Here is a 27,598-nt window from a genome sequence, read left to right as displayed (position 1 = left end):
CCCCCCACTTGCACGAGCTCCCTCTAAATAAGTACATAAATAAATACTTTAAAAACAAACAAACCAAAATGCCCCTCCCTTCATTTACTGCTGGCGGGGCCGTAGAATGTCCAAGTTTGGGGTTCAGGGTCTGGAGATAGATGACCGGGGTTTGCCAGCTCCATTTTTCACTAGCTGTGTGACCTTGAGCCACATTTTAAACTGTTCTGTGTCTCCGTTTCTTCCTCTGTCAAATGGTGATTATAATGTATCCTCACTGGAGCTGGTATGGGGAGTAAGATAGTGCATGGGAAAGGTTTAGAGAGCGTCTGCCACACAGGGGTTGGCATTCAGAGAGAGCAATCCTGTGATTTTTCCTGGGCTGATGGGGTGCACTCATGTTTGTGAGATTGACAATTTAACCAATTTAAAATTTAACCAATTTTCCCAACATAGGCACAGGGTTGCAGAGCTCACACATTTTGCCGAGGGAAAAGGCTGTGGTCAATCAACGTTTGCCATTATAATTATTAATTATAAATACCTGGCACCTTTTAAAGTGCAGTAAATAAACCCAGAAAATGTCGGAGCTAGAAATGACCAGAGGTGTTAGTTTTTGCGTCCAACCTTCTGCTTCCATGGAGAAACAGGCCTGGCAAGGCGACGTGTCTTGCCAAGGCCCCAATTCCAGGCAGTAGGAAAGCAGGAGCTGGAAGTGAAAACCTGAGCTCCCAGCCCAGGGTTTGCACTGTTTCCCCACAGGGCCCACTTCTCCAAACTCGGAGAGAGTCCTGCAGAACAGCCAGAGATCTGACAGCTGAGCAGACATCTGCAGGTACAAACCCACTCAAGTCTTTGTGCTGTTTCCAGTTGATGGTGTTGATGACTGAGCAAGGGAAATTACTCAGGATGCACATGAAACTTACTGCTAAGTGACATTGTCTTGAGTGTTTGTGCAGAGTGGCCGTAAGTTTATGAGTAAGCTCTGGCTCACAGGGCTTGTCCAGGTCTCGTTCACTGGTAGAGAAGAACCTTGGGGCAGGTGTGTCTCCTTCCTAGGGTGGACTGTGCTGGAGTCAGCGTGGGCTGTGTGTGTGAACCTCAGATATTTAGCTGATCTCCATGTTCAGCACCCCAGCTGGTGACAGGAAGCCAGGAAAGGGGGGAACCCAGCCACTCTGAGATTGGAGGTCGACACACAGGTGGTGGCCTCAGTGGTTTCCAGCAGGGTGTGTGGTGGGTGCTTGACAATTCTTAGTGATAAAGGAGTCCCGTGGAACCCTAGCAGGAAAAGCCACAGGGAGGCGCGTCTGCCCACGTGCACCCCTCTGTGCTCTGTCTTCCCTGTCTCCTAGAGAATTTTCCCTTTGCCCGTCATCTTTCCAGCAGACAGCACTGAGTGACTCTGAGGATTGCAGTACTGTCGCCCCTGACCCCAGCTGGAGCAAGGTCATGGCCCTTTTTTGGGGGGCCTGTGTCTGCTGCTGGACTTGGTGTCAGGAAAACAAAGACGGCTCTGTTTGGGGATGTGGGCGACCAGGCACTTTCCTTTCTCCATCCCCTTCCTGTTCCCTAATTGCTCTCTCAGACCACCCAGCTAATGCCTCTACTCGCTTTGATGTCGGTTTCCTCTGAAACTTGGACCAGAAGACCTGTCACATGGCTTGTCCTCTGGCCACCAGTCCCTCTGATGTCTGACCAAGCTGTGAATGTCTTGTGTCCTCTGTCCAGCCGGCAGGCCAGGACCCGAAGCTGGCACAGTCCCTACTCCATGCCTGTGGGGAGGGGTGCAGGTCCTGGCCTGGCTGTTTGAAGGTATCATTAAGGGCCATGGCTTTCCAAATCCCCTTCCTAAGAATTGGAGAAGATAGAGCATGGTAGCAGGATCTCAAGTCACGTGGTCCCAGGAAATCACTCCAAACTTGAATTTCCCCTTTGTAAAATGCAGACCACAGCCTCGTGGGGTCTATCCACGGCCTCCTGGTATACTTGGACCCCTGACGGAAGCTTGAGTTGGGGAGAGGCATTATTTCACTCAGACGGTAGGAAAGGTGATGGATTATGTGGACCTAGTAGATACAGGTCAGGGTCTACTGCTGTCATAAGTCTCAGTCTCAACCTGGAGATGTTTTTGCCTGTTCCTTTCCTTCCCACTCTTTAAGATCCCTGAAGAAAAAGTGCTCAGTGCCATCCAGCCTCCCTCTTTCACTCGTGGTTTATGTTTTGAAATCTCTTTCTCAGACTCCCCAGCCACCCACCTCCAACCATAGCCCGAAAGAGTTAATTCGATTCTTGGTCTCTGCCAGGAAGTCTCAATTTGCCAGCAGAATCAGCCCGGGATGAGCATTATTGAAATTGCTAATTTATTTCTATAGCTTCAGTCTCCAGCCTGGAATGGAACAATGAGACCAAAAGTGTTCCAGACACGTTGTTTGTTTAATAAAGAAACATTCTTCCAGCTGAACTGTATGGCTGTTGGATTTTCTGGTTTGATTGGTTAACCCCCTTAAGCGTTTGGATTTCTCTTATTAGAGCTGGTGGGCGTAGGGGGTTGCGGGGTCCATGATCCCCTCTAATTGTTATATCATTACTCCCCTGACCCTGGCCTCTTACTAGTCAAAAGGTTTGACTTCTGTAACATTGTCCTGCACCTGGAGAATTGGTTGGAGCTGTAAATCTCACAAAAATGAGTGTGCTGGATGGCCCCAGGAGAAATGACAGGATTGCCCCTTCTGAATTTCAACCCCTTTGGCTTTGAGAAGGCTGTTGATTTTATTATTGATCATTGAGTTTGGTCTGATGCATTTCACAGAGACTTGGCTCTCTGGTTGTGCTGTTGGCTCCAGGGGCAGCAGCTACGCTGATGACGAGTTTTTCCGTTCCCCCCGCCAGATGCAAGAGGTGGTAGGGTAGACGCAAACCTACTCCTCCCTTCCTTCTGGCAAGTCTGATTTGGATGCATGCATATGTGGGTTTCTTTATGTTACTGATGGTGTGCATTAAAAATTGCTCTTGACCTACTGCCAGAGGCAGGGGGATAGATGGAATGACCTTTGGAAGACCCTTCTTGGTAAAACAGCTATGGCTTTTTTTTTCCTTGTTATTCTATGGACTGGACATCTCTCTCTCTCTCTCTCTCTCTTTTTTTTCCCTGTACATATAGGTAGATGACTATATGACTTAGCTTGGAAGGGATGCCCTGAGGTCACCTTTATCTCTCTGGCTCTGGAAAAAAACCATCACAAATACAACCCATGATGCACTGAGTTTAGTTGGGGGATTGGGGATAGTCAGTATGAAGTGCTTCCATCCATCCCCGCATCCATCCATCCACCCACCATTTATCAAATGTCTGCTAAATTGTAGGAACTATGTTTGTGTGCTCTATGTTATTTAATTTCATTTAATATTTTTATTCAGTGAAATTAAAGATGGTTTCAACCTTGTTTTTACTTGATCTTTGTTTTGCATTTGACACAGTTGACCACTTCCGACCGGTTATTTTCTCTCCTGAAGGTTTGCAGGGTCTGTAACATGATTCGTCCCTACATTTGCTGTGCTTTTCCAGGCATCCTTACTCCTCGTGTGTTCTTTCCCGCTCCTCTTCCGGTGAAGTAGCAGGGTCTCAGGGTTCCATCCTCAGTTCTTTTCCTCCTTTTCCCTTTACGCTTCTCTTCAAACTCCCTTTCTGGGCAGTTTTGCCCATGTTACCATAGCTAGGTTATTATTTACATGCATATGACAACTCTCAAATGGTCTTATTTAACTGAACCTGTGTGCTCCAGGCTCCTCTGCTGACCACGCATGCCTGGATGTCCAGGAACAGCTCAAACACAGCGTGTTCATAGATGAACTCAGCATCTTCTCTGTCAATCCTGTACCTATCTTGAGGGTTGCCCTCACCATTCTCCTTCTCAACCAGGCTAGAATCTGGAAGGCTCCCTTGATGTCTCCCTTCCCTCACATCCACGTGGAGATCAGTCATGTCAGTCCTGTTTTCCCTGTCTGTTCCCACCTGTCCTTCTCAAGGGCCACCGTCCTGATTCCAGCAGTCAGTACCCCTTGCATTATTGCAGGCTCTTGTAACTGGTCCCTAGATTGCACCCCTCCAAATCATCTTCATGCTGTATTGGGGTGGTGTTACTCCATGCAAATCTGATCAAATCAATCCTTTATTTAAAATCTTGCAGTGGCTTCCAAGTACCTAAGACCAAGTTCAACTCCTTACGCATGCTGTGGCAGGTTTCTGTGATTACTATCTTGCCTACATCTCTGCTTTATCTCCGGTAGGTCTTTTTACTGACGTGACGCCAGATGCATATCTTGGCTCCATTCATACCAAACCACTTGCTGTACAGCTGCCTGACTCCACACCTTTGCCCATGCTCTTCCCTCCACTTGGCATGGCCTTTCCCCCTCTAAGGAATGGGTCTCAGCTCATGCCTGCTCTCTTCTGTGAGCCCTGCCTTGACCTCCTACATTTCCTCCTTCCCACTTGTGTTGTACCTTGCAGATGTCATAATGATTTGTTTTCTTGTCTGTTTCCCCACTAAACACTGAGCTCCTCAGGTGTGGGGATGGTCTTATTCCTATAACCCTAGTGATTCACACAGGTCTTGTACCCTGAGAGAGCTCATTAGATGTCTATGGCTATATAGCTCCCTAAGATTATTTTTCCTCTTCTGATCTATATTTGAACTACAGATACTTTGTCACTTTTCTGGTTTGACTTTTTCTGTCTTAGCATAACAAAAACCCTCCAGAAACCATGAGAACTTCTGAAATTAGTTTTGTTTCTCCTGTCGGGTATAGTCAACTTCTATTATCTGCCTGTCGTTCCATCTGCTGTTTTGATTATATGAAGGCAAATTATTAATATGAACTGAGCTTCACTTGGGTTCCTAGGCCTGACCCTTGTGCTGCCTCCTTCCCTTTGCCCCCATCCTTCTACCTGGGCGTGGGGCCTACGGATGGCGCTAATGTCAAGCCATGTTTTCAAGGGAGAAGGATGAAGGACGCTGTTTTGTTCTTGCAGACCCTCCACATCTGTGGTTGTGCCAGTGACCCCACATTCGATGTCCTCAATGGCCATTTCCACTTTCTTCCCTCTGGTCCGATGTCAAGCCTGACCTGAGTAGAGAGTAGAACAGGATTAGCAATCTGCTTCAGGATAAAATCTTAGAAGGTAGGCCTTTGCTCCGTGCTCCATTTTCCATGGAAACCTGGAATCTTAATGAAGGTAATGGACAGTGTGTTCGTCCAGGGGAGTGCTGAGTCTCAGTGTCACCTTCTCTGGCTTCTCTAAGTAACAAAATACACATTTTCAGCAAGGTTGTGTGTCTGTGTAGGATGCTGTATAGGTCCGTTTGGGAATCTGACGTTCCCATAAATCTGTCGGTTCATTTGGGGATTGCTGTCTAGCTTTGTTGCTATTGGGTACTTGTTTCTATGCTCTGTGGACTGAGCTTAAGAGAAAGTCCCTAATGCTAATATTCAAGGTAGTCGAGTGTTTGGGGCACACTTACTATTAGCTGGGCCTTGTGCTAGGGCTGGTAATGCAGTGGGGGAACAGAACTGGTTTCTGCCCAACTAGGCAGTGTCATATGATGGAAAGGCAATTAAAGTCACATGGACCTGAAAGTAATTCTTGATTACATCACTTCTTACTATGTGGTCCTAAGCAAGTTACTCAACCTTTTTGAGCCTCAGCTTCTTTACTTATAAAGTGAGGATTATTCTCCTTTCCTTACAGTCTCATTGTAAGTATTAGAAGGTACATCAAACATACTTTGGTTGGTACAGTGCTTTCCACTTAATAGAGACTCATAATGACTGTCCACTGTTACAGTAGCGATTATAGTAAAATATAAAACTTAAATTCTCTGGTCTGTTTTAGCTGACAGTAATTGCTAAGATTTATAAGGCATGTTCCCTAATACAGACTCCGTTCTCATGTGTTAATGTACTCTCTATGTATTAATGCACTAAATCTTCACAATACTTTTATTAATTTGTCGAAGGGGAGACGGAGGTATAGGACAGTTAAATAACTTGCCCAAAGTCACCTAGCTGGTGAATGGTTCGCAGCAGACTTGATCCCAAGCAGTCTGGCTTCATATGATATACTCTAAGTGCCATGTTGTATTGCCTGTCCATGACACGCTTAGTCTCCTAGTATTTCCAAGGTTATAACTGTATTAGTTTGTTCAGGCTGCCGAACTCGTTGGTCGGCAGCAAGAGGAGTTTATTTGCTCACAGTCCTAGAGGCCAGAGCTCACAGTCAAGGTGTCAGCAGGGTTGGCGGCTTCTGGAGGCTCGCGGGGAGCCTTGGCCCCTGCCCCTCCCTGGCTTCTGGTTGTTGTCCGCGGTCTGTGGCTTTCCTTGGCTTGTGGCCGCATCACTCCAGCCCCTGCCTTGTCTTCACAACGCCTTTTTCTCTCAGCATCCCTTCCTCTTAGGCTAAGGCCACCAGTCATTGGCTTTAGGGCCTGCCCCCATCCAGTAGGCCTCTTCACTGATTCTATTTGCAGTGGCCAATGTCTGGGGTTCGAGGTGGACGTGAATATTTAGAGGATATTATTCATTCCACTATAATAACCATTTGCTCTTTACTTTAAAATGGGAGTTGACAGAGGAATGTTTATTTACTGCCTTATTCCAAACGGCAAGTGAAGTAATTCAAATGATGCTCTGAGAACCTAATCATATTTTAGAACATGATTCCTTTTTTTTTTTTAATGTTTCAGTTACAGTTAGTTAACATACAGCATAGTACTAGCTTCAGGTGTCCAATATAGTGATTCAGCATTTCCGTACAAACTCTGGTGCTCATCACAACACGTGCCCTCCTTCATCCCCATCACCTCCCCTCTGGGAACCCCTCAGTTTGTTCTCTGTAGTTAAGGATCTGTTTCTTGGTTTGCACCCCCCCCCCTTTTGTTTTGGGGAGGGGCCGTGGCCACACAGTGGACTAAGAGGGACATTTACTTCTTTCTCAGGTGGCCGTGGCCCTGCCCAAGCCAGATACCGCGATACCTTACCCATTCTCTTGCCCTAGCCTTTTCTCTAATCAGACACCTTCATCACTTTTCATTGGCTGTGGCCTTGAGTTCTTCTGCTTTTCTCATGTCTGTCCTCTGAATGGGCTCTAAGTGTCTGTCCCTCTGCCCCCTTGAAATGCGTCAGTGAGAATGGAGTCTTCCTCTCTGTCATTCTTTTTTTTTTTTTGAAGATTTTATTTATTTATGTGACAGACAGCCAGCGAGAGAGGGAACACAGCAGGGGAGTGGGAGGAAGAAGCAGGGCTCCCAGCGGAGGAGCCCGATGTGGGACTCGATCCCGGAATGCCGGGATCACTCCCTGAGCGGAAGGCAGACGCTTAACGACTGCGCTACCCAGGCGCCCCCCTCTCTGTCATTCTGAACGCGGCCTTGGTCACGTCAGCTTTTTGTGTCGAAGCCCTGGGATCAGTGCTGCTTGCTGCAGTGATTTTGAGCAAGTCAGAGCCTCTCTGAGCTTAGTGGCATCTTTGGTGGAATGGGGATCCTCACATATCCTGAGTCCAGTGGCCTGATGGGGCTGGATGGTCTTTCTTACCTGTGTGGTGTAGTGAGGGTGGTAGTGACAGAAGTCAGGCAACCACTGCAGGTTCAGATGAAAGCACTGGAAGCTCCCACAGATGTCTGCCTTCCGTGGTTGATCCCCGTCCCTGGAGAGCGAGCAGTCGGGGTGAGTTAGCGTGGGAGAGGGTGGAGGAATGGATCCAGGAGGCAGAGTGTCTGGTCCAAACTTTTGATCAGGAGGTGTGCCCTTTGATGTAGCAGAATGGGGTTGCCTCCAAGAGCCGTGCTGTGGCCAGCAGGCCAGCTTGCCGTTCCTCCACGTTCTCTGGCAGGCACGGTACAAACTTGTGTGGCTGGGTTTCGGCTCTGGGCCATCCTCCCATTGGGGCTCGTCTGCCTCTTGGTATCTCTTGGGTCTGTCCTGGTGAGGCTCTCCCTAGGTTATGAGATGTACAACATATGCCATCATATCAGAGCGCGATGAGACAAGCACTTATTGGATATGCGTATGCAGTATATATTAAGGCACAGTGTCAGACTGGGATTCAACAGTTAAAAGACACAAGGCCGGCCTTTAAGCAGACAGTCACTATAATGAGAGAGGGACCAGTGGAGCTGTGTCTGTCAGTGAGACCTGTCTGAGATTAAGGGTGGCAGACTGTGGCCTGCAGACCAAATCCAGCTCTCCACCTATCTTTGTGAATAAAATTGTACTGGAATTCAGCTACACTCACTTATTTATGTGTCGTCTGTGACTGCATTTGCACATCAGCCACAGAGTTGAGTAGTTGTGACAAAGATCATGCCTGTAGAACTTTAAAATATTGACTATCTGCCCTTTTACAGAAAAAGCTTGCTGCCCACTGTCCTAGATGATGGGTACGCAGGCGAGAGTTCCAAATAAAAAATAGACACAGAGCCTTTCCAGAGTTCGTTTGCTCAGGGCCTTTCCAGAGTTCGTTTGTGCAACTAACACCGGATTCAGGGAGAAGTGAACTGGAGCAGCAGGCTGGGGGAGAGATTTGGAGCTGTGAGTGAGGTTTTTGACCAGGAAGAAAGAGGTCAGAAAGCAGGGCAGGTGGGCGGAAGGCATGAAGGGTTGGGAGGGAGCTGTGCACACACAGGTGCACTTTCACAGGTTCCCTGCTGGAGCCAAGCAAAGACAGGAGCCTGAGACAGAAGGGGATTGCATGGACCTAAGGCCACGTCGTGGTAACACAGATGACTCAGTGTAAAACATCGAAGCAGCACGTGACCCTGGAGTTGGAAGGGTCCTTACGCATCATCTACCCCCACCATTCATAGCATTCGTTGCACAAGTGAAGAGAAGTGAAGGGGACAGAGGTGGCTTGTCTAAGCTCACCCAGCCAGTGAACTGCAGGTTGGGTGGAAGTCTCACCTCTCTCTGCCAGGTGTGATCTGAGCCCCAGGACACTGACCCCATGACCTGGCTCTTTATGAGAAAGGTCTAGGAAACTCAAGCTCCTCCCCCAGCAGCTTTTTTGTGTCTCTCAGACTTTCAGTCCTTTTTTCTAGCCCCTTAGAAGGTTCCCCAGTCTGTAAGCTACGTGAGGGAAGAGTCTGGGTAGGGTTTCTCTCTGTGAGCCCCTCCTTGTTCAGACTGGGGTCTCCATGAATGTGTGTGAAAGCAGTGAGCCTTGAGGCCTTCATCCCCCTCTTCCCACAGGCAGGTGCGAAGTCTGGGTTTGGTGGGCATCCCTTGGGTGGGGTGGGAGTAGGGCCATGTTACTGTTCACAGCTGTAGCTGGTGTCCCTGGGGTGGACAGGGCCCTCAAGAGGGCTGTGAGGCTGTTACGGAGACCTGTCCAGCTTTATGGCTCCCTGCACGATTTGTCACACGAGCTCTAGCCACCTGCAGAGCCTTTCCTCCAGAACGCTTCTCCACCCCAGAACAAGGAGCTTCTTTAAATGCTGAATGTCTCCCAAGCAGCCGCGTCAGCTGGGGGAGGATTCGGGATGCCATGCATCTTCGGTGATTGACAGAAACACCTCCTTTGTCCCGTCGTGTTGACGGAATGGCCAGAAGAGCAGCCAGAGATGGTGCTTCCGCTCAGGCCATCCCTCATCAACAGGACCTGCTCCTCCTGGCCTCATCCAGGCTTTGAGCAGACTCCCCTTGGCTTCGCCCAGCGTGCTGGATGGGCGCCAGCCACAGTCCCTCCAGCAGGGCAGAGACGGTCAGGGACGTGGATGGGGAGGGGAACGCAGCAGGCATGTGGCACAGACGGAGTTGGACAGTGTTTGCCCATGCAGTCCCAGATTTTTGTCATCCGTACAGCAACATAAAAGTTGTCCAGAGTCAGAGGCTTAGCTGGCTCAGCGATAGAGCCAGAGAACACAGGCCAGAATCCAGGGGACACCAGGTGTCATAAGAGAGACAAACAAACTGCTTTAGGCACTTACAGGGTTCTGATCTTGGCAGGGCCTATGCCCCCCTCAGTCCTCACCCCCTCTCTTTCATCCCCTTTAGCTGGTCTTATTTATTTATAGCAATAGAGAAGCTGGTCACACATAGTGGCCATGCCGACCTGCCCAGGTTACCAAATACTGAGAAAAAGAAAAGGCTCACGTGCAAATCGTACCCTGTCACTGAAGGAGATGACAGTGATGTGCACCTGTTCCATGCACGCCCATGGCCAGGGTTCCCCAGAGCTCTGCACATCGGCTCTTCACAGTGGTCCTGTGAAGGGGGTCATTTCTTCCATTCTGTGGGCCAGGGTTCTGAGTAGTTAGAGAAGCCCCAAAGTCATACAGAAGGACCAGTAGGGCTGTCAGCTTTCTGGAGCCTGTTTCTTCCTATGTCCCCTCCCGGGACCACGGGCACGTACTTTTCCTGGGGAAGCCCTGTTTAGGAGGCCTTTTCCAGAGTCCCGGCAGTGCAGGCCCTCTTTGTGGGCAGAAATGGAGGTCTAAGTAGCATGATTTTTAAAAAATTGAGATAGAATTCTCAGACCACAGAAGCTTCCCTTTTAAAGGGTACAACCCAGTCGTTTTGACTATATTCACAGAATGGTGCAATCATTAGGTACATGGTGTGATTTGAGCCTCCCTGGACTTTCTCCCTCTCCACCATCAGCCTCCTCGTGGGCCTTGGTGTCTGCTGTGAGTCCTGGGTGCAAGGAAGCGTCTCTGCCCCTGTCACAGTCCAGCTGTGTGGGACCAGGTCTTCATCAGCCCTCTGTGCCTCAAGGGGTTGCCTCGTCATTGACTGACAGACTTAGCTCTTGGTGGTCTCGTGGTCTGGGAATCCGGGGTTAGACCGTGAGCTTTTTCAGGACATCCCAGGCCTTCCTTGGCTGGAAAGGATGTGGGGTAAGTGACACATGAGCCAGGATGAGGGACTGCTCAGGGTACAGACCCTTCCGAGCAACACGGAGGCAGGTGGCGGGTCTTACGGAGAGCCCCCTGAAATAGCTGGGTATCGAGAGAGGGAGAACTGCAGACATATTTTATTCTTACCTCGTTTACCTAGACCTTGTGAAAGCTGGCGGACATCCTGAGACTAGTCTCCGGACTGCTTCTCCGATTCTCTAGGTTGCAGGATGAATAAAATGAGCCCAGAAGATTGTCCATCTCCAGCTTTCTCTGGTTTCAGAAACATCCATGAAGCTTCCTGAGCATGGCCTGTGGGCAAGGCTTATGAAGGACTCTACGTGGGATGTGTTGGGCTTTCCGGCCAGCCGTGGGCTCTTTGTAGGCTAGGACTTGGGAGTGCTGGAGTCTTTCACTACCTGCTAGTAGGTTCTGCGTTCCTGCGTTGGTCCTGTTCATTCCAGTGAACTCTTTGGAGTGCTTACTATACCATGAGCACGTGCTAGGTGCCTTCATGCTTGAGGAGCAGTGCATGGACCCAGTCTTTAAGAAATTATTGCTTCGTTTGACCCTTTAACATACAGATGCTCCCAGGAGGTGTTCTGCTTTGGCCTACTGGTCATTTACAACTTATGTAGATGACTTTTCTAGATTATATTCTGGAGAGCAGGTTTTACTTTGGGGCACTGGAAAGGACACTAAGTGCTCCTGTCCTCTCTCTGGTTGTTTTCCTGTGGGTCAGCATCCAGGGATAAGACGGGGGCCACAACCAGTCCATATGGCATCTTTGTGCTAATTGGAGAAAGGTCTCCCTTCCTCAAGATACTTTATTTCCATTTTTAAAAATTGTTTTAACATGATTTTTGTTAGATCAAGACTCTTTACTGCCATGTGGCAGAAAACTGTGATCTCTTAAGATAACTTCTCTATGGTTGGGACCCCCTTAATGTGACCCCCTTGTGCAGTACATGACCTGCACAACTGCACAGGGCCACCTTGGTTAGGATAAGTACTAGAGTTTAGTAAGAATTCTTGCTGGCTGATGTGTGCTGCATTTTTCATCCAGGAGAGAGGTGCCTCATCCTGATTTGGACCTTTGATCCTTTCAAGTTTTAGAATATGAGAACAAGGATGGGAGCCTTGGGGAAAGAAGACAGAAGAAATATAGCTCTGTTTAGCTGGTGATAGTTTCTGTGACTCTATGCTCTTGCTTACTCCTGGGAGGATGGGGGCTTTGCAGCCCATCAAATTACTTTTGTGGTAGAATAACTGAAAGACCAGTGCTTCGGGATGAATTGCTAAGAAAACTCTGAGCTTTCATGAAGTCAAAGATCTTTCTGTGCGGGGAGACCTTCGGAGTTCAACCTTATCATTTTGTAGGTAAGCAGAAGGCAGAGGCCCAGGGGGAGGCTTAGGTGTGACATCCCTAAGGTACCCCAGATGGGAAGTGCAAGCACCAGGATCTGGGGCTCTGTGTCATCAGCTCATGCCTCGTCTCTCCCACTGCTCCCCCTTGGGGGTAAGCAGAGCTGGACTAGTGTGGGTCCACGTGAGCAGGAGAGACCGTGGGCTTTCTTTCTGCAGAGACCTCACAGTAGTGACGTATACTGTTGGCGTGGGATATAATGAACCTGCTATGCGGAGAAACACCTCCATCCCTGCCGCTTCTCGGAGGGAGATTTTTCACACGTTTGGCTTTTTACTTTCCCTTCCTCTTGTCCCCGATGCCAAAGTAGGCTAAGCCTCAAAGCACATTTTGTGTTGGCTTCTTTTATCCCTTAAAACACACGTGTTTAGTGAGAACAGTGGTATTCATGGATTCAGTGAGGGGCTCCCGCCTTTCTTCTAGAACCTTGACTTGACAGTGGCCCCCAACAGCAGATCGCCTTCTCTGCGGTGCCTCACTCACGTTCCCAGAGAAGTTCTACCTTATTCTCCCGATTGTTGTTGAGTGTGATGATTAATTATGAAGTTTTGAGCTAAAAGGGGGCAAGTAGCTCGGAGAAACCTCTGTAGTTTTGAGAAGCCACTGCCTGCGTCTTGGCCAAATTAGAAGCATCATCATCAACCAAGGTGGTAGGGAGTGTCCATTTCATCATGTTCCCCAGACCCATCATTCGTCCTCTTTTTCCTGGACCCTGAGTGACCTCTGGCTTGTGTTCTGGCCTGAATGCAGGTTAAACAGACAACATGTGTTTGATTCTGGGACACCATGCACTAGGGTAATTGCACCAGCACAGAGGGCCTAGAGATAAAGACAGAGAAGCCTCAGAAATAATCTTGACCCATAAACGGTTAAGGAGAGAAGTTCTTCTCTTTGTTGTGTTGTTTGAGATGATGTCACTCCTCTCTCTTGCTTTGTGTTGAAAACCTAATATGGGCTTAGCCCATGGTGGTGCCAGGAGGAGCCAGTGAGCTCCAGCGCCGGGTCTTTGTCACCCTGGAGGTAGGGGAATCAGAGAGGCCTGCAATCAGACATAGTGCTGCATGTCCTAGATGAGTGACCAGTGAGGAGACTGGTCTCACTTACTTGAGGAGCCCGGAAGGGCTTCTTGGAGAAGGTGTGACTTGAGCTGGAGCTTGCATGGAGGACTGTCTTTGGAAGCGAGCCTCAGAGATGTCCTCACTGCCCAGCTGGGTGGGACCCGGGGCACCGGCTCAGTTGGCACCGGCACCTTCTCCATATGATCTCACCGTGAGGCTTCCGTCTGCTCCTTGTCATTCACTTCTTATTGCCCATTCTCCCACTTGCCACCTGTCCCCACCACCCCCAAGTCCTCATCTTCCAGCCTTTTCCCAGCTCCCCCCGCCCAGTGTCTATGTTTCTGATTATTCCCCCCAGTTAGTTACTTGCATTCTTCTGCGTTGAATCTCATTTTGTTATTTCCTGTCCCATATTTTCTTAACTCCCCAGGTCCCTTCTCATTTATTTCCCCATCCTCTCCGGTGCTGTTTGCAGTGCCGCCCACTTTGTTATCATCTGTAGATTTAATTAGTGGGGCTGATGACCCCTTCTCTTCCCGACCTGAGGAGGCTGTGGGGAGGGATGGGCGGTCTCAGTCAGGGCCAGCTCGATGGCAGCGTGTGTGCGCATGCAGGGTCACGGCTGTGGAAAAGCCAGTTTTGGCTGCATAGAGGGGACATGTTCCAAACTGCACTCTCGCTTCATATAGGGGAAAAAAATGCCCCAGGAGCCAGGATTTTCTGGGAAAAAAGGGAGGATGCTGGAAACTGGATTGCACAAACCCCCTCCATTCAAATTCCTCTGGCCCTCAGACACCATCTGCAGAATCCAATTACTGTTAGCATCGAGCACCTATTATGTGCCAGGCATGGTGCTAGGCTCCTTTCTTGTATCATTGCTGGTCTTCACAATTGCTCTGTGAGGTCACTGCTGCTTCAGATTATTATTTTTCTGTTTTACCAACAAGAAAAGCGTGGCCCAGAGAAACTACATACCATACCCATGGTCACACAGGGGTGTATGGAAGAGCTGAGATGTTAGGCTGGGTCTCTCTGAACTCTTCCTTAAACGTACCCTGCTTCTCAGAGACCCCATCTACTTCATCCCCTGGCCCCCAAAACACTCTAGGCTAATAGATTATTTTCACAGCACTCCTGACAGGTGGGCTAATTCTGGATATTTTTGGAAGCGCACAAAATAATCAACTCTTCCATTCTTTTTAATCATTATACTGATGGGTCTCTGATCGGCTCCTCAGTATAAGATCCAAGATCTAGATGTTAGCTAATTTAGTAGTCTTTATTCATAAGTTAATTCCTTTAAGTTCTCCCTTAATATCTCTCAAGTCTGGGTTTGGTGGGGGTGGGAAACTGGTGTGGTAATTGCTTTCATTAGTCTGACAGCACACAGGTTTTTGACTGTAGGTCCCTGAGCTCTAGGGTAGTGATTCTCGATGGAGCACTGGCTATTTCAGGAAGGAGAATTTTCCTTGTGTGGGACTTTCCAAAGCATTGAAGCATATTTGGCATCCCTTCCTTCACCCACTAAATGGCCGTGATGCTCCCCAGTCACTGTGACAATCAGAAGCTTTCCCCCATTTCCAGAGGGAATTGGTACTACTCTTGTAATTTGCATCAAGGTGACACAGAGACCATCTCAGGGCCAAAGATGGCTGAGCAGGTGAAGTTCTGGTCCTCCAAAGCTCAACCAGGACTGCCCCTTGAACGTTTGGTTTGAGGAAAGGGTTCGTTAGCTGAATAAAGCATATAACTCGTGTTGTAGAAGGTTTTATAGCTTCTCGGTACATGTGCAAAGTCTGCCTGCCTCCCTATAGAAGATCTCTGTTATGAAGGTTGAATGGCCCCTAGAATAAAGAGCCAGGGCCTTGCCTTTAAGAAATCTGCACTGGGTGTTATACACAACTAATGAATCATACATCCATCCAGGTTGCTGTCGTGAAGTTCATGGGCAGCAGGAACGTAGAGTGGGCAGAGTGGTCAGCACAGGCCACATCTCCGCCCTCTGGCTCCCTGGCTTCCACCCCTCCTCAGGCAGGCTGGGCTCCGCACACCGCGTTCATTCCTCTTTGCCCCTTTGTCTGCCTATCCCTTCTCTTCCTGCCACCCACAGCCCTTCGGCATCCGTCAGTCCCATTATAGAGTGTTCGCAGTACAACTTACCTTCCCTGTCCTCCCATGGCATCCTTTCTGGCTCCGCTAGCCCAGACCTAGCTCTTCCACTGATTTCTTCTATCAGTGAGAACTCTTGGTTGCAGGGACAGAAAACTGAAACCGGCTTGAACAACAAAGGGAATTTATGAGCTCATGTGATCAGAAAGCCCATAAGTAAATTTGGTGAAGCTCGATCCAGCAGCTCAAATGATGTCCCCAAGGACTCCCTATTTCTCCATCGTTTTGCTTAAACTTCTGCGTGTTCTACTTCTATTTACTCAGTGGTCCCTTGGCTGACCCAGGTCTTCCCTTTATGGAGCAAATTGACTGCCACTATTCTCCCCAGAGTTCTGGTAGAAAGGGAAAGCTGCTTTCTCTGGAATCCCTGGCCAACATTTCCTCAATGTCTCATTCGTTCTGACTGGATTACAAACAGATTCCAGAACCAATTGTTTTGGCCAAGAGGAGGGATATGCTGATTGGCTCAGGCTAATTGGGCTCATCCCTGGAGGTGCTGATAGGGTCAGTTCCACTGAAAACATAGGCTGAGATCCAGGAGGAGTATTTCTCTCTGAACAAAATCTGGCAATTATTGATGAGTGAAAGGCAAGAATCATATGAACATTCACTAGTTGTCCTGTCCTTTTGGACATTAATTACCCCCAGTCATGATGCTATTCATCTGTTTCATGGGTTAGATAGCATTCATCTGGTTTCCAAAGAGTCTGAAAGCCGTGTGATGGTATGATAGCTTATATTTCTTCTGTATGCCCTTAACTCTTAACACATTGCTGAACACACGGTTGTTGCCCAATAAATACTTGTTGAATTGAAATATATTGAGATGATTGAATCATAGGAAATAGTGGAGCTATTCCCTGGTGGAGAGGTGAGTCACCGCTAAGAGAAGACAGGGGCACATCTTTGGGAGGGAGAGGAGTTAATTAATGATAGCCTGAAGGTTTTATATAAGTGTATCTTGAGGAGGGGAGAAAAGTATCAAAACCGAAGAGTCACATAAGTTTTGAGTTAGGGGGTATTAGTGATAGCGTACTTGTAGAGGTAATACAATGGGCTTTTAAATGCCTAGAAATGCTTCTCTCTGAGTGGGACATTTATCACAGGGCACCAAGGAAGGAAGGTCAGGAAGGAGTTACCGGGCATTGCTGCCTGAGGGTTTGATGGCTGCTGAATGTAGTGGTACTCATTGCTGATCTGTGGGATGATCCTAGGATTGACTGTCCCATACAGGGTATTTCTGATAATGCTACAGTGCTCTATGGGATGGGATGGTGGGGCAAGAGAAGTCAACTGGGACTGTCCCAGCCCACCCAGGACCTGTGGATCATCTTTGGTCTGTATATGTGTCAGCCACCCAACGTCGACCCTGTTGCCCACCTCCCCACATCTTCCCTTCCCTCCTCTGGGCATTGAAAGGCTTGCAGTGTCCTGAGGGGGTGAGTGGAAAGCCCACACAGGGCTGAGAGCTAGCCTTGTGCAGCATCTGATTCCACTTGCGGGATGTTGACTGTCCAAAATACTTCTGCTGTGATGAATAGGAAAGGCCAGCATTTTCCTCTGGTCTTTGCTCATGGTTTATCTGTGACCTTTTCCCCTCTGTCCAGGGCTGGGCCTGTGTGCTTGAAGCCTGGTCCTCAGCCCCTCCTAGCCTTCCTTCGTTTGGGGAGAGACCCTATCCTTTCTGCCAACATCTTAAGGGCTTATGGATTTTTATCCTCTATTTTTGTAGAAATTTGGTTCCTGGCTCATGGGTTCTGTTTAGCTTGTTACTTTATACATTGTAAATTCCCAAGAGAAACATTCTCTTTTATCTTTGACCTCACTTGGTGCTATTGAGGTACGTGCCAGAACTATTGCCATGGTGAGCTCAGCTATGATTTCTCTGAGGTAGGACCCAAGAAGCTTGGTGGGATCCCCACTGAGGTCAAGGGTGTATGTTCTGTTCTCCAAAGGCAGGGGCGGGCTCTGCACTTTGAGGACCAAGGCAGAGATTTGGCAGTGGCTGTCCCTGAGTTCACTCTTAAGAAAATCCTTCTTATATATACGTTAGAGTTTGCAGAGTACTTTATGTAATCTCATTTGCTTCTGAGATACCATGGGATCAGTATGAACTTCTGAATATTTATTTATGAACTAAAAACTAACACATGGGATCTTGTTAAATAAATAGCATATTTAATGCTGTTTTGTGAGAAGTGTGGCATTGGTTTACATTTTCCCCTCTAACTTTGTTGAGGTGTAACTGATATGTGATAAACTGCAAATATTTAAAGCATCGAATCTGTTGAGTTCTGATGTATGTACACACCTGTGAACCATCATCAGAATTGACGTAATGAACATATCTACCCCCTGAGAGACTCTGTGTGTGTCTTTTTACTGTTCGTCCTCTTGTCCTCCAGGTGGTATTAGTTATTACAGTTATTTTAACATTGTCTCTGAGTTTTAGGAACTTTAGCGACTCATCATAAATGGTGCAGCTGCTAAGTGACAGAGCTGGGCTCCAAGACTGGGTCCTCGGGCCCAAGTACCCATGGCCTTACCACGTTGTGTTATACATGGTGAATATTTTCTCTCATTTCTTCTGCAGGAGTTTTGAAGTAAATGAAGCCCGGAGAACGCTTAATCCCGCTCTGTTCGTGTGGCATTCCTCCCAGGTTGCCGTGCTGCCCTGGGGGGCCTCTGCTCAGGCATTGGCGGGAGGGGACAGGTTCTCTGAGTCCTTGGTGTGTAAGAGGGTCTGACTCTTCAGTTTTCCTGGGTTCGCCTTCACTGTTTCATCTACACCTGGGCTTTGAGCAGAGGTTTTCTGGAAGGCTCCTGTCTGGAGTGCAGTGATAGGTGATACACAGAGTTGACACTTTGGTATGGGTCCAGAGATAATCGCATCTGGGCACCTGTCCATTTTGGTAGCTGACCCAAGGGATCCTCCCAGCCTCGAGTGTCCTCCTGTTCCAGGAACTTTGGGGATGGCTCTTTGCTTTGAAAAAAGGACAAGATTGGCTGAATTTTTATTTCCGCAGGACGCTGGCTAGGTTGTCCCGAGTCTTTGGTTGGGGACCAGGTGAAACCTTTCTTATAAGAGGGGACATGCTACAGATATTTTGGGGGGTTCTGGGACAGGGTGCAGTGGGGATATGGTCCTGCCCTCTGCCTCTGCTGACCCATCTCCACCTTGGCCTGGAGAGTCTAGGGTTCAAGAGGAGGCTCCCTTGCTCTCATCTAGGGCCTCCCAGTTGATCTGAGAATGTGGGAGTCACCAAGGGCTTCTCTCACCCTCACTGTGGGACCGTATGCCTGTGGTCCCTGCTGATCCAAGGTACTGAGGTTGGTGATATCTTAGGCGAGTCTGGCCCCACTTTGTCCCTCTCCATTGTCTACATGCTCATCTCCCCACCCTTCCTCTGGCAGCCCCATTCCTGGGCCACGATGTGCTGCAGCTGATGTTCTCGGCTCACAGCGGGGCCCAGGCCCAGAGTACACTCAGGCGTCTGGGGTCAGCATTGAGGTGGCTTGGCAGGCCTGTGTGGGAAGGAGGCTTGTGGAGTATCGGTTTCCAATGTTTGGCTGGGGCTGCCTCCCATTCATTCTTGTTTCTCTAGAGGGAGGACGTGGTCTTGCAAAGCCACATACAGTCTTTGGATAACAACAACAAGACATAAACAATACGGAGAATCTCACCAGGAGTGCTGGGCCTCTGGTCCCTGCCAAGGGCCTTGAGAAGTGGCCGGAACACTGGAGAGAGGTGGCTGGGGGCTCAGTTCCCTCCCTCAACACTGTTGTCCCTCCATCCCTCATTTACCTACTCTCCTGTGAAGGGAGAGCCTGCAGGATTGCCGTCCGATGGAGTGGGAGCCCTCAGGGACTTGTGGTGCCTTCCCGTTCAGGGACTGTGGGGTAGCTCCCAGTGTCAGGAGACCTGGATTTCCCTCCTGGCTCTGCCGCCCAGTAGCTGTGTGTTCATGTCCAAGCAGCTGAGCCTCTGGCATTCTGGGTCTTCCTTTGTTATTTGAGGAAGAGGTGTTGGCTATCTTTGGAGGCCTCTTTATCTCCAGAGTCCTTTGGTCAAGTCAGTTCACCAGGCCCATCAGCTGGCTCTGTGTTGAGCTGTCCTCACGGGGATGCTGAATGGTACAGTGGAAGTCTGATGCTTGGCAAGTAAAGATACCAAAGACTTATATTTGAAGTCCCTTTTATTTTCCAAGGTATCCCTGATTCTTCTCCTTAAGGCTACAATGCCCTTTAAGGCTATAAGGCAGAGAGGTTCCAGGTTGTTACACAGTCCCAGCTCAGTTCAGATCGTGTTTTGTGAGCACCAGAATGAAAGTGTGCAGGTGGGTTAGGCCTCCAGGAAAGAGAGCAGTGGTCTGCACACGCAGTGAGGACCGGGGGCTACTGATGGGAACAGAGAGGCCCTCCTGCAAGGCCTTCTTGAGGCTCCTGGTCACATGGACCTGTGCCCTGCCTGATCAACCAGTGTCCCACACTGGGACACTAACAGCTTTCGTTGTTAACCTGAGAAAAAGATTCAGAAATGACACTTAAGAGTAACTGAATTGTTCTCTTGAAATAGGACTGGATTTAAATGTGGTTGGCCAAAGGTCACCAACTACTTTCTGGGCTATGGCAGCCAATTTTTTAGGAATTAATCACAGGATCCAAGCAGAACTAGCGAGGCGCCTGTGCACACTGAAGTTATAGTCCTGCTCACTGAGCAAGTCCTATATGCCAGTACTGTGTTGGCGGCTGAGGACAAAGCTGTCAACAAGAGAGACACAAGTTCTTTGTCCTCCTAGAGCTTAAGGTCTAGCCAGGAAGACAAGCATTAGCCTCCTACTCACAGTGATTGCACTAGTGGCCGGTGCCATGGAGGAGAAGGACGGGGGCCAGGCAGCCAAGAGGGGGTACCAGGCATAATCCAGGGCTCAGAAAAGGCCTCCTGGAGAAAGTAGTGTTTCAACTGAGAAGCAGTTAGGGGGTGGCTGGGTCTGAGGGCAGAGGAGGGCTTTGCAGGGGAGGAAAGAGAGTGTGAGGAGGTTCTGAAGCGGGGCACTGGCTGGAGCAGTTGGAAGCCCGTGGCAAGGGCTGTGTGGCTGGAGTCCAGGGAGAGGGCAGAGGTGCTGGTGTGTTAGAGAAGGTGCCTGTGATCAGGCCTGCTGTCAAGGTGATTTCAGAGAGGAGGGGAGGAGGGAGAGGATGGGACACTGACTCATTAGGTAGGGCACAGCGGCACATGGGGACCCGACTTCGTTTTGTGAAGTCCGTGTTCCACTGGTTGAGTTAGTGGTGAACAGGTCTAGGACCAACTGACAGTGCAGCTTAAAAGAGACGGAGAGAGCCGCAAGTCAGGTTATGATTGAGGAGTACAGGAGGCCGCCTTACCTGTGGGGATACCTCCAAAACCCCCTGTGGATGCCTGAAAGTATGAATGGTGCTGAACCCTACACGTACCGTTTTTGTTTTTTCTATACGTGCTATTCATTTCCTTGACCAGAGAACCTGCCTCCTCTTCTTGGGTACCTTTTCCGGACGTCCAGGAGATGGAGAAACAGAATTTGTAGGGTTTTATGAAAATAGAATCACAGTGAAAGCAGCAGCACAGTTTTGTGAGACCTTTCAACTGAGCGGGGGCAATTTTTCTGGCTCTGTTGTCTATTTCACATTCTCGTGCCTGGGGTAGTTGCGTCCCCAAGATGGTTGTGCTTGTGCTGGCTTGCAGAAATCCCTGGGCACTGTTTCTCCTTTGTCTGATGACTACAACCAAGTGACATGTTACAGTTCCTTTTCTGTGGACTTGAATTTTAGTTGCCTGATGTGACTGGAGGGGCTTCCAAACCTCACTGATAACGTATTTATAGAATCTCTACTAGAAATGGGCTATATGCTCTGATACACCACCTCTTATCGACTTTATGTTGAATTTCTTGTTGGTTTCAGAAAGTCATGTTTTCTGACCTCATTCTCAAAGCCTGGAGATGTGCTATATTTTGGACCCATTAATTCCTTGATGACACATGGGACATTTTGAAAATCTTTTTGATAATTTTAAAAGTTCAAGGGCAGTAAAGAAGGATTACTTAGTCACAATCATAATGTAACAGGAACGGTTGTTCCCTGAGTCTTTCTGTTGACTGCAGGAATTCAGGGAGGACCTCCCATGTGTCCAGCCCTGTGCCAGGTGCTGTGGGAGCATGCTGTCCCTGCAGTCATTTCAGTTGGTGGAGCCCATCAGCTCGGTCATGGCTCACCTCTTGCATGGCCCACATTCCAGGCCCTGTGGCAGGGACTTCTCAGAAACCTTATCTCCAATCCTCACCACAGACCTGCCGTCTTTCTCATTCATATTTAGGTAAAGAAACTGAGGCTCATTTGGCTCAGTGCCTTGTCCAATCCTACAGCTGTAAAATCCAGGATTCAGATCTGAATCTGTTTTGATCTGGAGCCCAAGCTCTTTCCATTCCCCTGCGGTGCCCAAGAGAATCCGAATATGGGAAAGAATGGAAGTCAGTTGGACTTAGAGAAGTAGGAAACCTTTTTTTTTTTTTCTTTTCTTTTCTTTAAAGCTCAGTCTGTGTTTCCCTCCAATTTTAGATTCCTGGGTTGGTAAAAAGAGCTTCTGCTTGTTGGTGATGGTTCTGCTCAGGGGTTTTCAAGCATTTGCTTTTCTCTGGGAGACAGAGCCAGTCACACCAGCCAAAGTTTCACATCAGCTCATGTGATTTTCTTTTTATGAGAGGATAACAATATTGCATGGATTGAAAGGGACGCAACTGGATGTTAGCACCGTATGATTGCATTTCAGCTTTTATCTTCATTTAAAACAAGTCCCATTTGAGAAGGATGAAGGAGGAGTATACTTTGCTGGAGGAAACTAGCAAAGAGGTCCGGCTGCAATGAATAGACCCTCTAACATCACAATGGGTAAATAATTTTACCTTTCACCTAAAAATCCCGGGAACAGCCCAGGGCTATTATGACACTCTGAGGTTAGGACCCAAATTTTCTCTTGATGCTTTGCTCTTTCTGGCCTTGACTTTGGCCTCAAGGTCTGATGTGCTTGTCCCCATGTTCTAGGCAGCAGATCAGGGGAAGGGAGGATGGTGGAGGGGAAAAGGGTACCTACTGGCTGTCTTTGAAGAGGGTTGCCAGCAGCTGCTTCGTGACACTTTTACCTACACGGCACTGCATAGAAATTAGTGTTATGGTTACGTCTAACTATAGGGGAGATACAGACTTGATTCTGGAGGGCCATACACTTAGTTTTAAAGTAGATGAAGGGGATGAGAATGGCTGTCAGGGGACAGCTAGCAATCTGTCCCCAAGGCCATGGACTCTGCTTCTTGCCTTCCCAACCCTTCCTCAAACTTTGAACATCTGCAACCACTTAATGGACATTCACTACACACTTGCACTACCAATTATAGATAAAGTTTACAAAAAAAAGCATTCATCATAATTTAAAAGTAAGGACAAAACATCATATATTAAAATCAGTAATAGTCATGATTTCATCTCCTCGGGAAGGATGGTACTGTTTGCCATCTTTCACCAAAAACATCTTTCCTGGGGCCGTGATGGAGAGCTGGGGCTACAGATCAGCTTCCCAGCTGGTTTCCTTCCTTACCCTTCATTTTCTCTAAATTAGAAAAGCTTAAATTACAGTTAGAAGTAGCAGCAAGTGATGGATGACTCTGTCTAGTAATCCTGGATATTGTAACCATAGACAGACCTAGAAATTGAGGAGATTCCTTGCTGAAAGCCACTTCCAGTATTTTGGTAGAACTATGTCGTCCTTGGAAGCCGGATGGTTGAGTGTTTCATCTTAGGACTGCCTCATAGATTCTTTATCCATCTTTTAATTTGATTTTAGTCCAAAAAGCATGTCTTTATGTTCTGTTACAGCCCTTGGAGGTGGTTTGTAACTCTGCCGGTAACATGTTACATCTGTCCCCCATGGACAAGAAAATCATCAGGTAGAGCACAGACTGCTTGGATCCAAATACTTTTTTTTTTTTAAATCATACTATCTATGTAATTTTGGACCAACGATTTAAATTTTCCCTGCCTTGATTTCCTCAACTGTAAAGTGGAGAACATGATAGTACCTGCTGACAGCATGGCCGTGAATATTCTTTGTGCTGAAGTACATGACCATCTAGCTCTGTCCTGACACGCCATACGTGCTCAGGAAATACGCATCACGATTATTATTACTATTTCCCGATGTTTGCAAACTCTCCAAGACTTTCATACCATAATTCAGTCTTCATGCGAAATCTTTGTTTCTTCTTTCTCCTTCTCCCTTATAAATTACAATCTTTCATCCCTGAAGTGGGTGGGATAGGTTCTGGGTGTGCGAATTAATCAATATATTGTGGGACTGCCATTTGTTATCATAGACATAGTCCTCACTTGCCTTACGAGCATCGTAAAGCACCTCTTTACCTTATTCATTGTCATGCATTGTCATGGTCCTTGTACTTCTGTGGGGAATGCAGTCCTCTGGTCGCCCACCTATGTTTCTGTCCAGAACACTGGAGAAGCAGATGGTCAGAGGGTGGATTGTTGAACACATTCATTCATTCTTTTTTTTTTTTCTTAAGATTTATTTATTTGAGAGAGAGATAGAGAGAGTATGAGTGGGAGGGGCAGAAGGAGAGGGAGAGAGAGAATCTCAAACAGACTCCAGGTTGAGTATGCGGAGCCCGACGCGGGACTTGATCTCACAATCCTGAGATCATGACCTGAGCCCAAACCAAGAGTCGGAAGCTTAACCAACTGCACCACCTGGGTGCCCTGAACACATTCATTCTTTGCGAAAGAAGCTGGAGGATGATTTTCAAAAGGGACACCTGCTTTTACATGAGCAGTAACACCTTTGCTGCATGCAGAGTTGGTCTTCTTGGTCCTGGTTTCTGCTTCCTGCTTCACAAAATACACAGGAATTCAGTAGAAACCTCGGGGGGTGTAGGGGGTCAGCAGAACCAGAAGCCGTGAGCTTTCTCTCTGTAGAGCACATGCACTGGGATCGGATTCCCACAGTGCCACTTGGCTGCACGCCGATGTCAGTGGCAGGCTGGCCAGCACACCAGCATCTTCCCACCGCGGTGCCCAGGTTCCCTGTGGTCCCCAGCAGTCCCCTGATGAAGCAATGGTACTGTTGGCTTGTTCTGCTTTCTCTGTGAACACCGTGTCTGTCATAAATTCTGCAGGTGGTTTTAGAAGCTTCTCACCAAGAATGGAGCTTTTGTCCATTTTTCTGACTTGTTTTGGTTTCCTCTCATTCTTTTTTTTTTTTTTAAAAAAGCCCCTCCTCTCATTCTTTAGTGGCAAAACTAATTGAATTAGTGTCAGAAGTAGTTGTTTTCTTTGTGTGCTTGTTTTGAAAAGAATTTGAGGTTTTATTTGAAGATGGGGAGAAACTGACAGCTTCATGTCATAATCTGACTGATTTTTTTTTTTTTTATCGCAGGCACTGTGACCAAGGTTACTGAGTCAATAGGACCTAATTTTCAAATACTCATCACTGCATTTCCTTTCCTTTCCATTTTTGGTTGAAATCACTACACTCGCAGAATCACTTACGCTGGGACATAGGTTCATAATCTTTATTTAGCTGGAGCCCTGTTCATGATTTATGCTGATGATGTCGTTTTGCATTGTACTGTTTACATCATTATTTACATCACTACTTTTGGGCTTTGGTGAACCACTTTTATAATTTGGGGCTATGACATGGCACAGTAGGAACACCGATACTAACTTAACATGAAACTGTGTGAATGGGTGGATGTCAGGCTGCTCACCGAATGTCAGCAAAGGTACCTCTCTAACTGCTATGAAGAGCGTGATAGGATTTCTGCAAAAATCCTAATTGCTTACATTTCAAATCTGGGGAAAGACTCATTTTAATTCTTCTTTTCCTCTGAAGCCACCAAGCCTCCTGGGACCACACTTTGGGAACAATATTCTGTGGTTTTTGATGAGAGCCTTTCTTGAATAGAACTGGTGAAGGGGATCTGGGCGGGAGGGGACTGGGTCCTGGTGAAGAGAACAAACACCAGAAACCGAAGAAACACCAGGTCAAGGGCTTCTCATTTGGGAGAGTTGGGGAGACAGGAATTTAAGCTATGTCCTTCTAAGTGTTTCCATTTCTTCTTCCTTTGTACCTTACAGAGTAAAAGCCAGGGATTCATCTTTGTCCGGATACATGCCCCGTGGCAGGTGCTGGCCAGAGAGGCGGAGTTCTTGAAGATCAAAGTCCCCACCAAGAAAGTATGAGGATGTTTCTTCTGGGTTTGGGGGCCTCCTGAGGGCTGGCTGGATGGGAATAGTGTGGGGAAAAGGCCAGGGTTTGGGAGATGAGTGTTTGTGGAGTTGAAATTGCACTTGCCTCCCCAGGGACCCTAAGTATGGTGCAGAGATGTGGGTAGTGTGGGGAAGAAAGTTGGGGTGGAGTGAGGGGGTGGGCTTGGGAGATCCCTTCACCTTGGAGTTCTACCTGGGATGTGCTTCACGAGAGACCAGACATTGCCCTGGTCCAGCTTCTTGGTTTCTCTGTTATACCTCCTCTCTCCCTCTTCTTGGTGTCCCAACACCTTCAGGCACTATTTATTTTTTATTTTTTTTGAGCAAATGTAGCAATGAGAGCAGACAACAAGCCTGCTGATTGGGTCAGCAGCATGCAGGGAGAATAGCACCAAACTTGCTGCAAAGATCCCTATTCTGGTTGTGACCCTGCCACTAAGTACTGTGTGGTGGTGGCTGTCGCTTATCTCATCTGTAAAATAGAAGGTTCTTAATCAGAGTTGATAAAAAAAATCATCTGGGGAATGTTTTTAAATTGTTTATGCTGGTGTCCCACCTCTGGGATTTTGATTCAGGTGGTTCATATGGGATGAGGTTCTTGGCATCAGTATTGTGGAAAAACAAACATCCCTAGTAGGTTCTGATGCATATTTGAGTTGAGAACCACACAGTTCAGATGATTTTTGAGGTTCTGTCAGCCAACATAGTTTATGTATGATTTCAAAATCTCCCCAGGAATTCCTAGGTAATTGTCCTTGTATAACAAAATCCTCCAAACACTTCCAAAGAGAAAGGAAAAGTGTCCACAGATTTATCATTCTTTTCTTTTTCTTTTTTTAATTAGGTATTTTAGCAGAAAGGAGTGGCTGTGGACTTGGGCCATTTGTGATGTCTCTAGGCAGCGTCCTGGGGCAGATGCTACCCTAGTTTAATGAGGGGTGATTTATAGATGATGTCTCTCTGTCTCTGTCTCTCTCTTTCTCTGTTTCTTTGTCTCTGTGTCTCCCTATCATTCACACACACACACACACACACACACACACACACACACACACAGTGTTTTATAAGTGGTTACCTAGCTTTGCAGAGATCGTTTTCCTCATTCCAACTACCATCACAGTAATTTCCACCCCCATCATGAGCAGAACTCCATGTCTGTTGCCTTCTGCGTCACCACTGTTACCACCTGCCTTCTTATCACTGTCTGCACTATTATTACCATCTTCACAGTCAGCAACACTATTTTGATAAGCATTATTGGCTATGTTTATACCATCTTTGCTACCAACAGATCTACTGTATCCATCAAAATTCACTCATCAAATACCAGCATGTGTGCCACCGTCAAGAATGCCCTACTCAAGAAGGGTAAAGTCTGTGCGTTCTGTTTTTATAGGTTTATTAAGACAGATGATACCTTCATGGCAGGTGGACAAATAACTATCAAATAGTGAACAAACGCAGACGTGAATATCAAAATATCAGCTACAGACATTCTGCCAATAAAAGTAAAAGTTTTGGGGTCCCCTGCCTGAGTGTCTTGTTTTCACAAGGACCACACCAGGGTCTTTTCCCCTTCATTTGCACTGCTGTGTTGTCTCCTAGTTTTGGACCTCTTGCTCCTAAGTGCCTTGTTCTCAAATGCAGGCGCCATCTTTGTCATGGCCCTCCACTCCTCCTCCACTGATGGTCTCCCTGACTCATCCCAAGTATCAGTCTTGGATGGAAGCTTCTGCTACCCCCTGGTGGTGTCCTAACCT

At 47.7% G+C, this 27,598-nt stretch overlaps 1 protein-coding gene across 1 annotated transcript in view; it reads left to right on the top strand.

Moving 5' to 3' along the window:
• ANO2 (anoctamin 2) overlaps positions 1 to 27,598 on the top strand; it is a 347,738-nt gene that overhangs the window by 56,337 nt on the left and 263,803 nt on the right. Inside the window, exon 4 of the mRNA XM_034645976.1 lies at positions 25,707 to 25,805. Within this exon, the coding sequence (XP_034501867.1) occupies positions 25,707 to 25,805 (99 nt within the window). The remainder of the gene's footprint in view (positions 1 to 25,706; positions 25,806 to 27,598) is intronic.

The sequence above is a fragment of the Ailuropoda melanoleuca genome, chromosome 16, assembly GCF_002007445.2.
Source record: "Ailuropoda melanoleuca isolate Jingjing chromosome 16, ASM200744v2, whole genome shotgun sequence".
NCBI classification, from domain to species: Eukaryota; Metazoa; Chordata; class Mammalia; order Carnivora; family Ursidae; genus Ailuropoda; species Ailuropoda melanoleuca.
The sequence above is the reverse complement of the archived record's forward strand: the minus strand, read 5'-3'. Positions and strand labels throughout refer to the sequence as shown.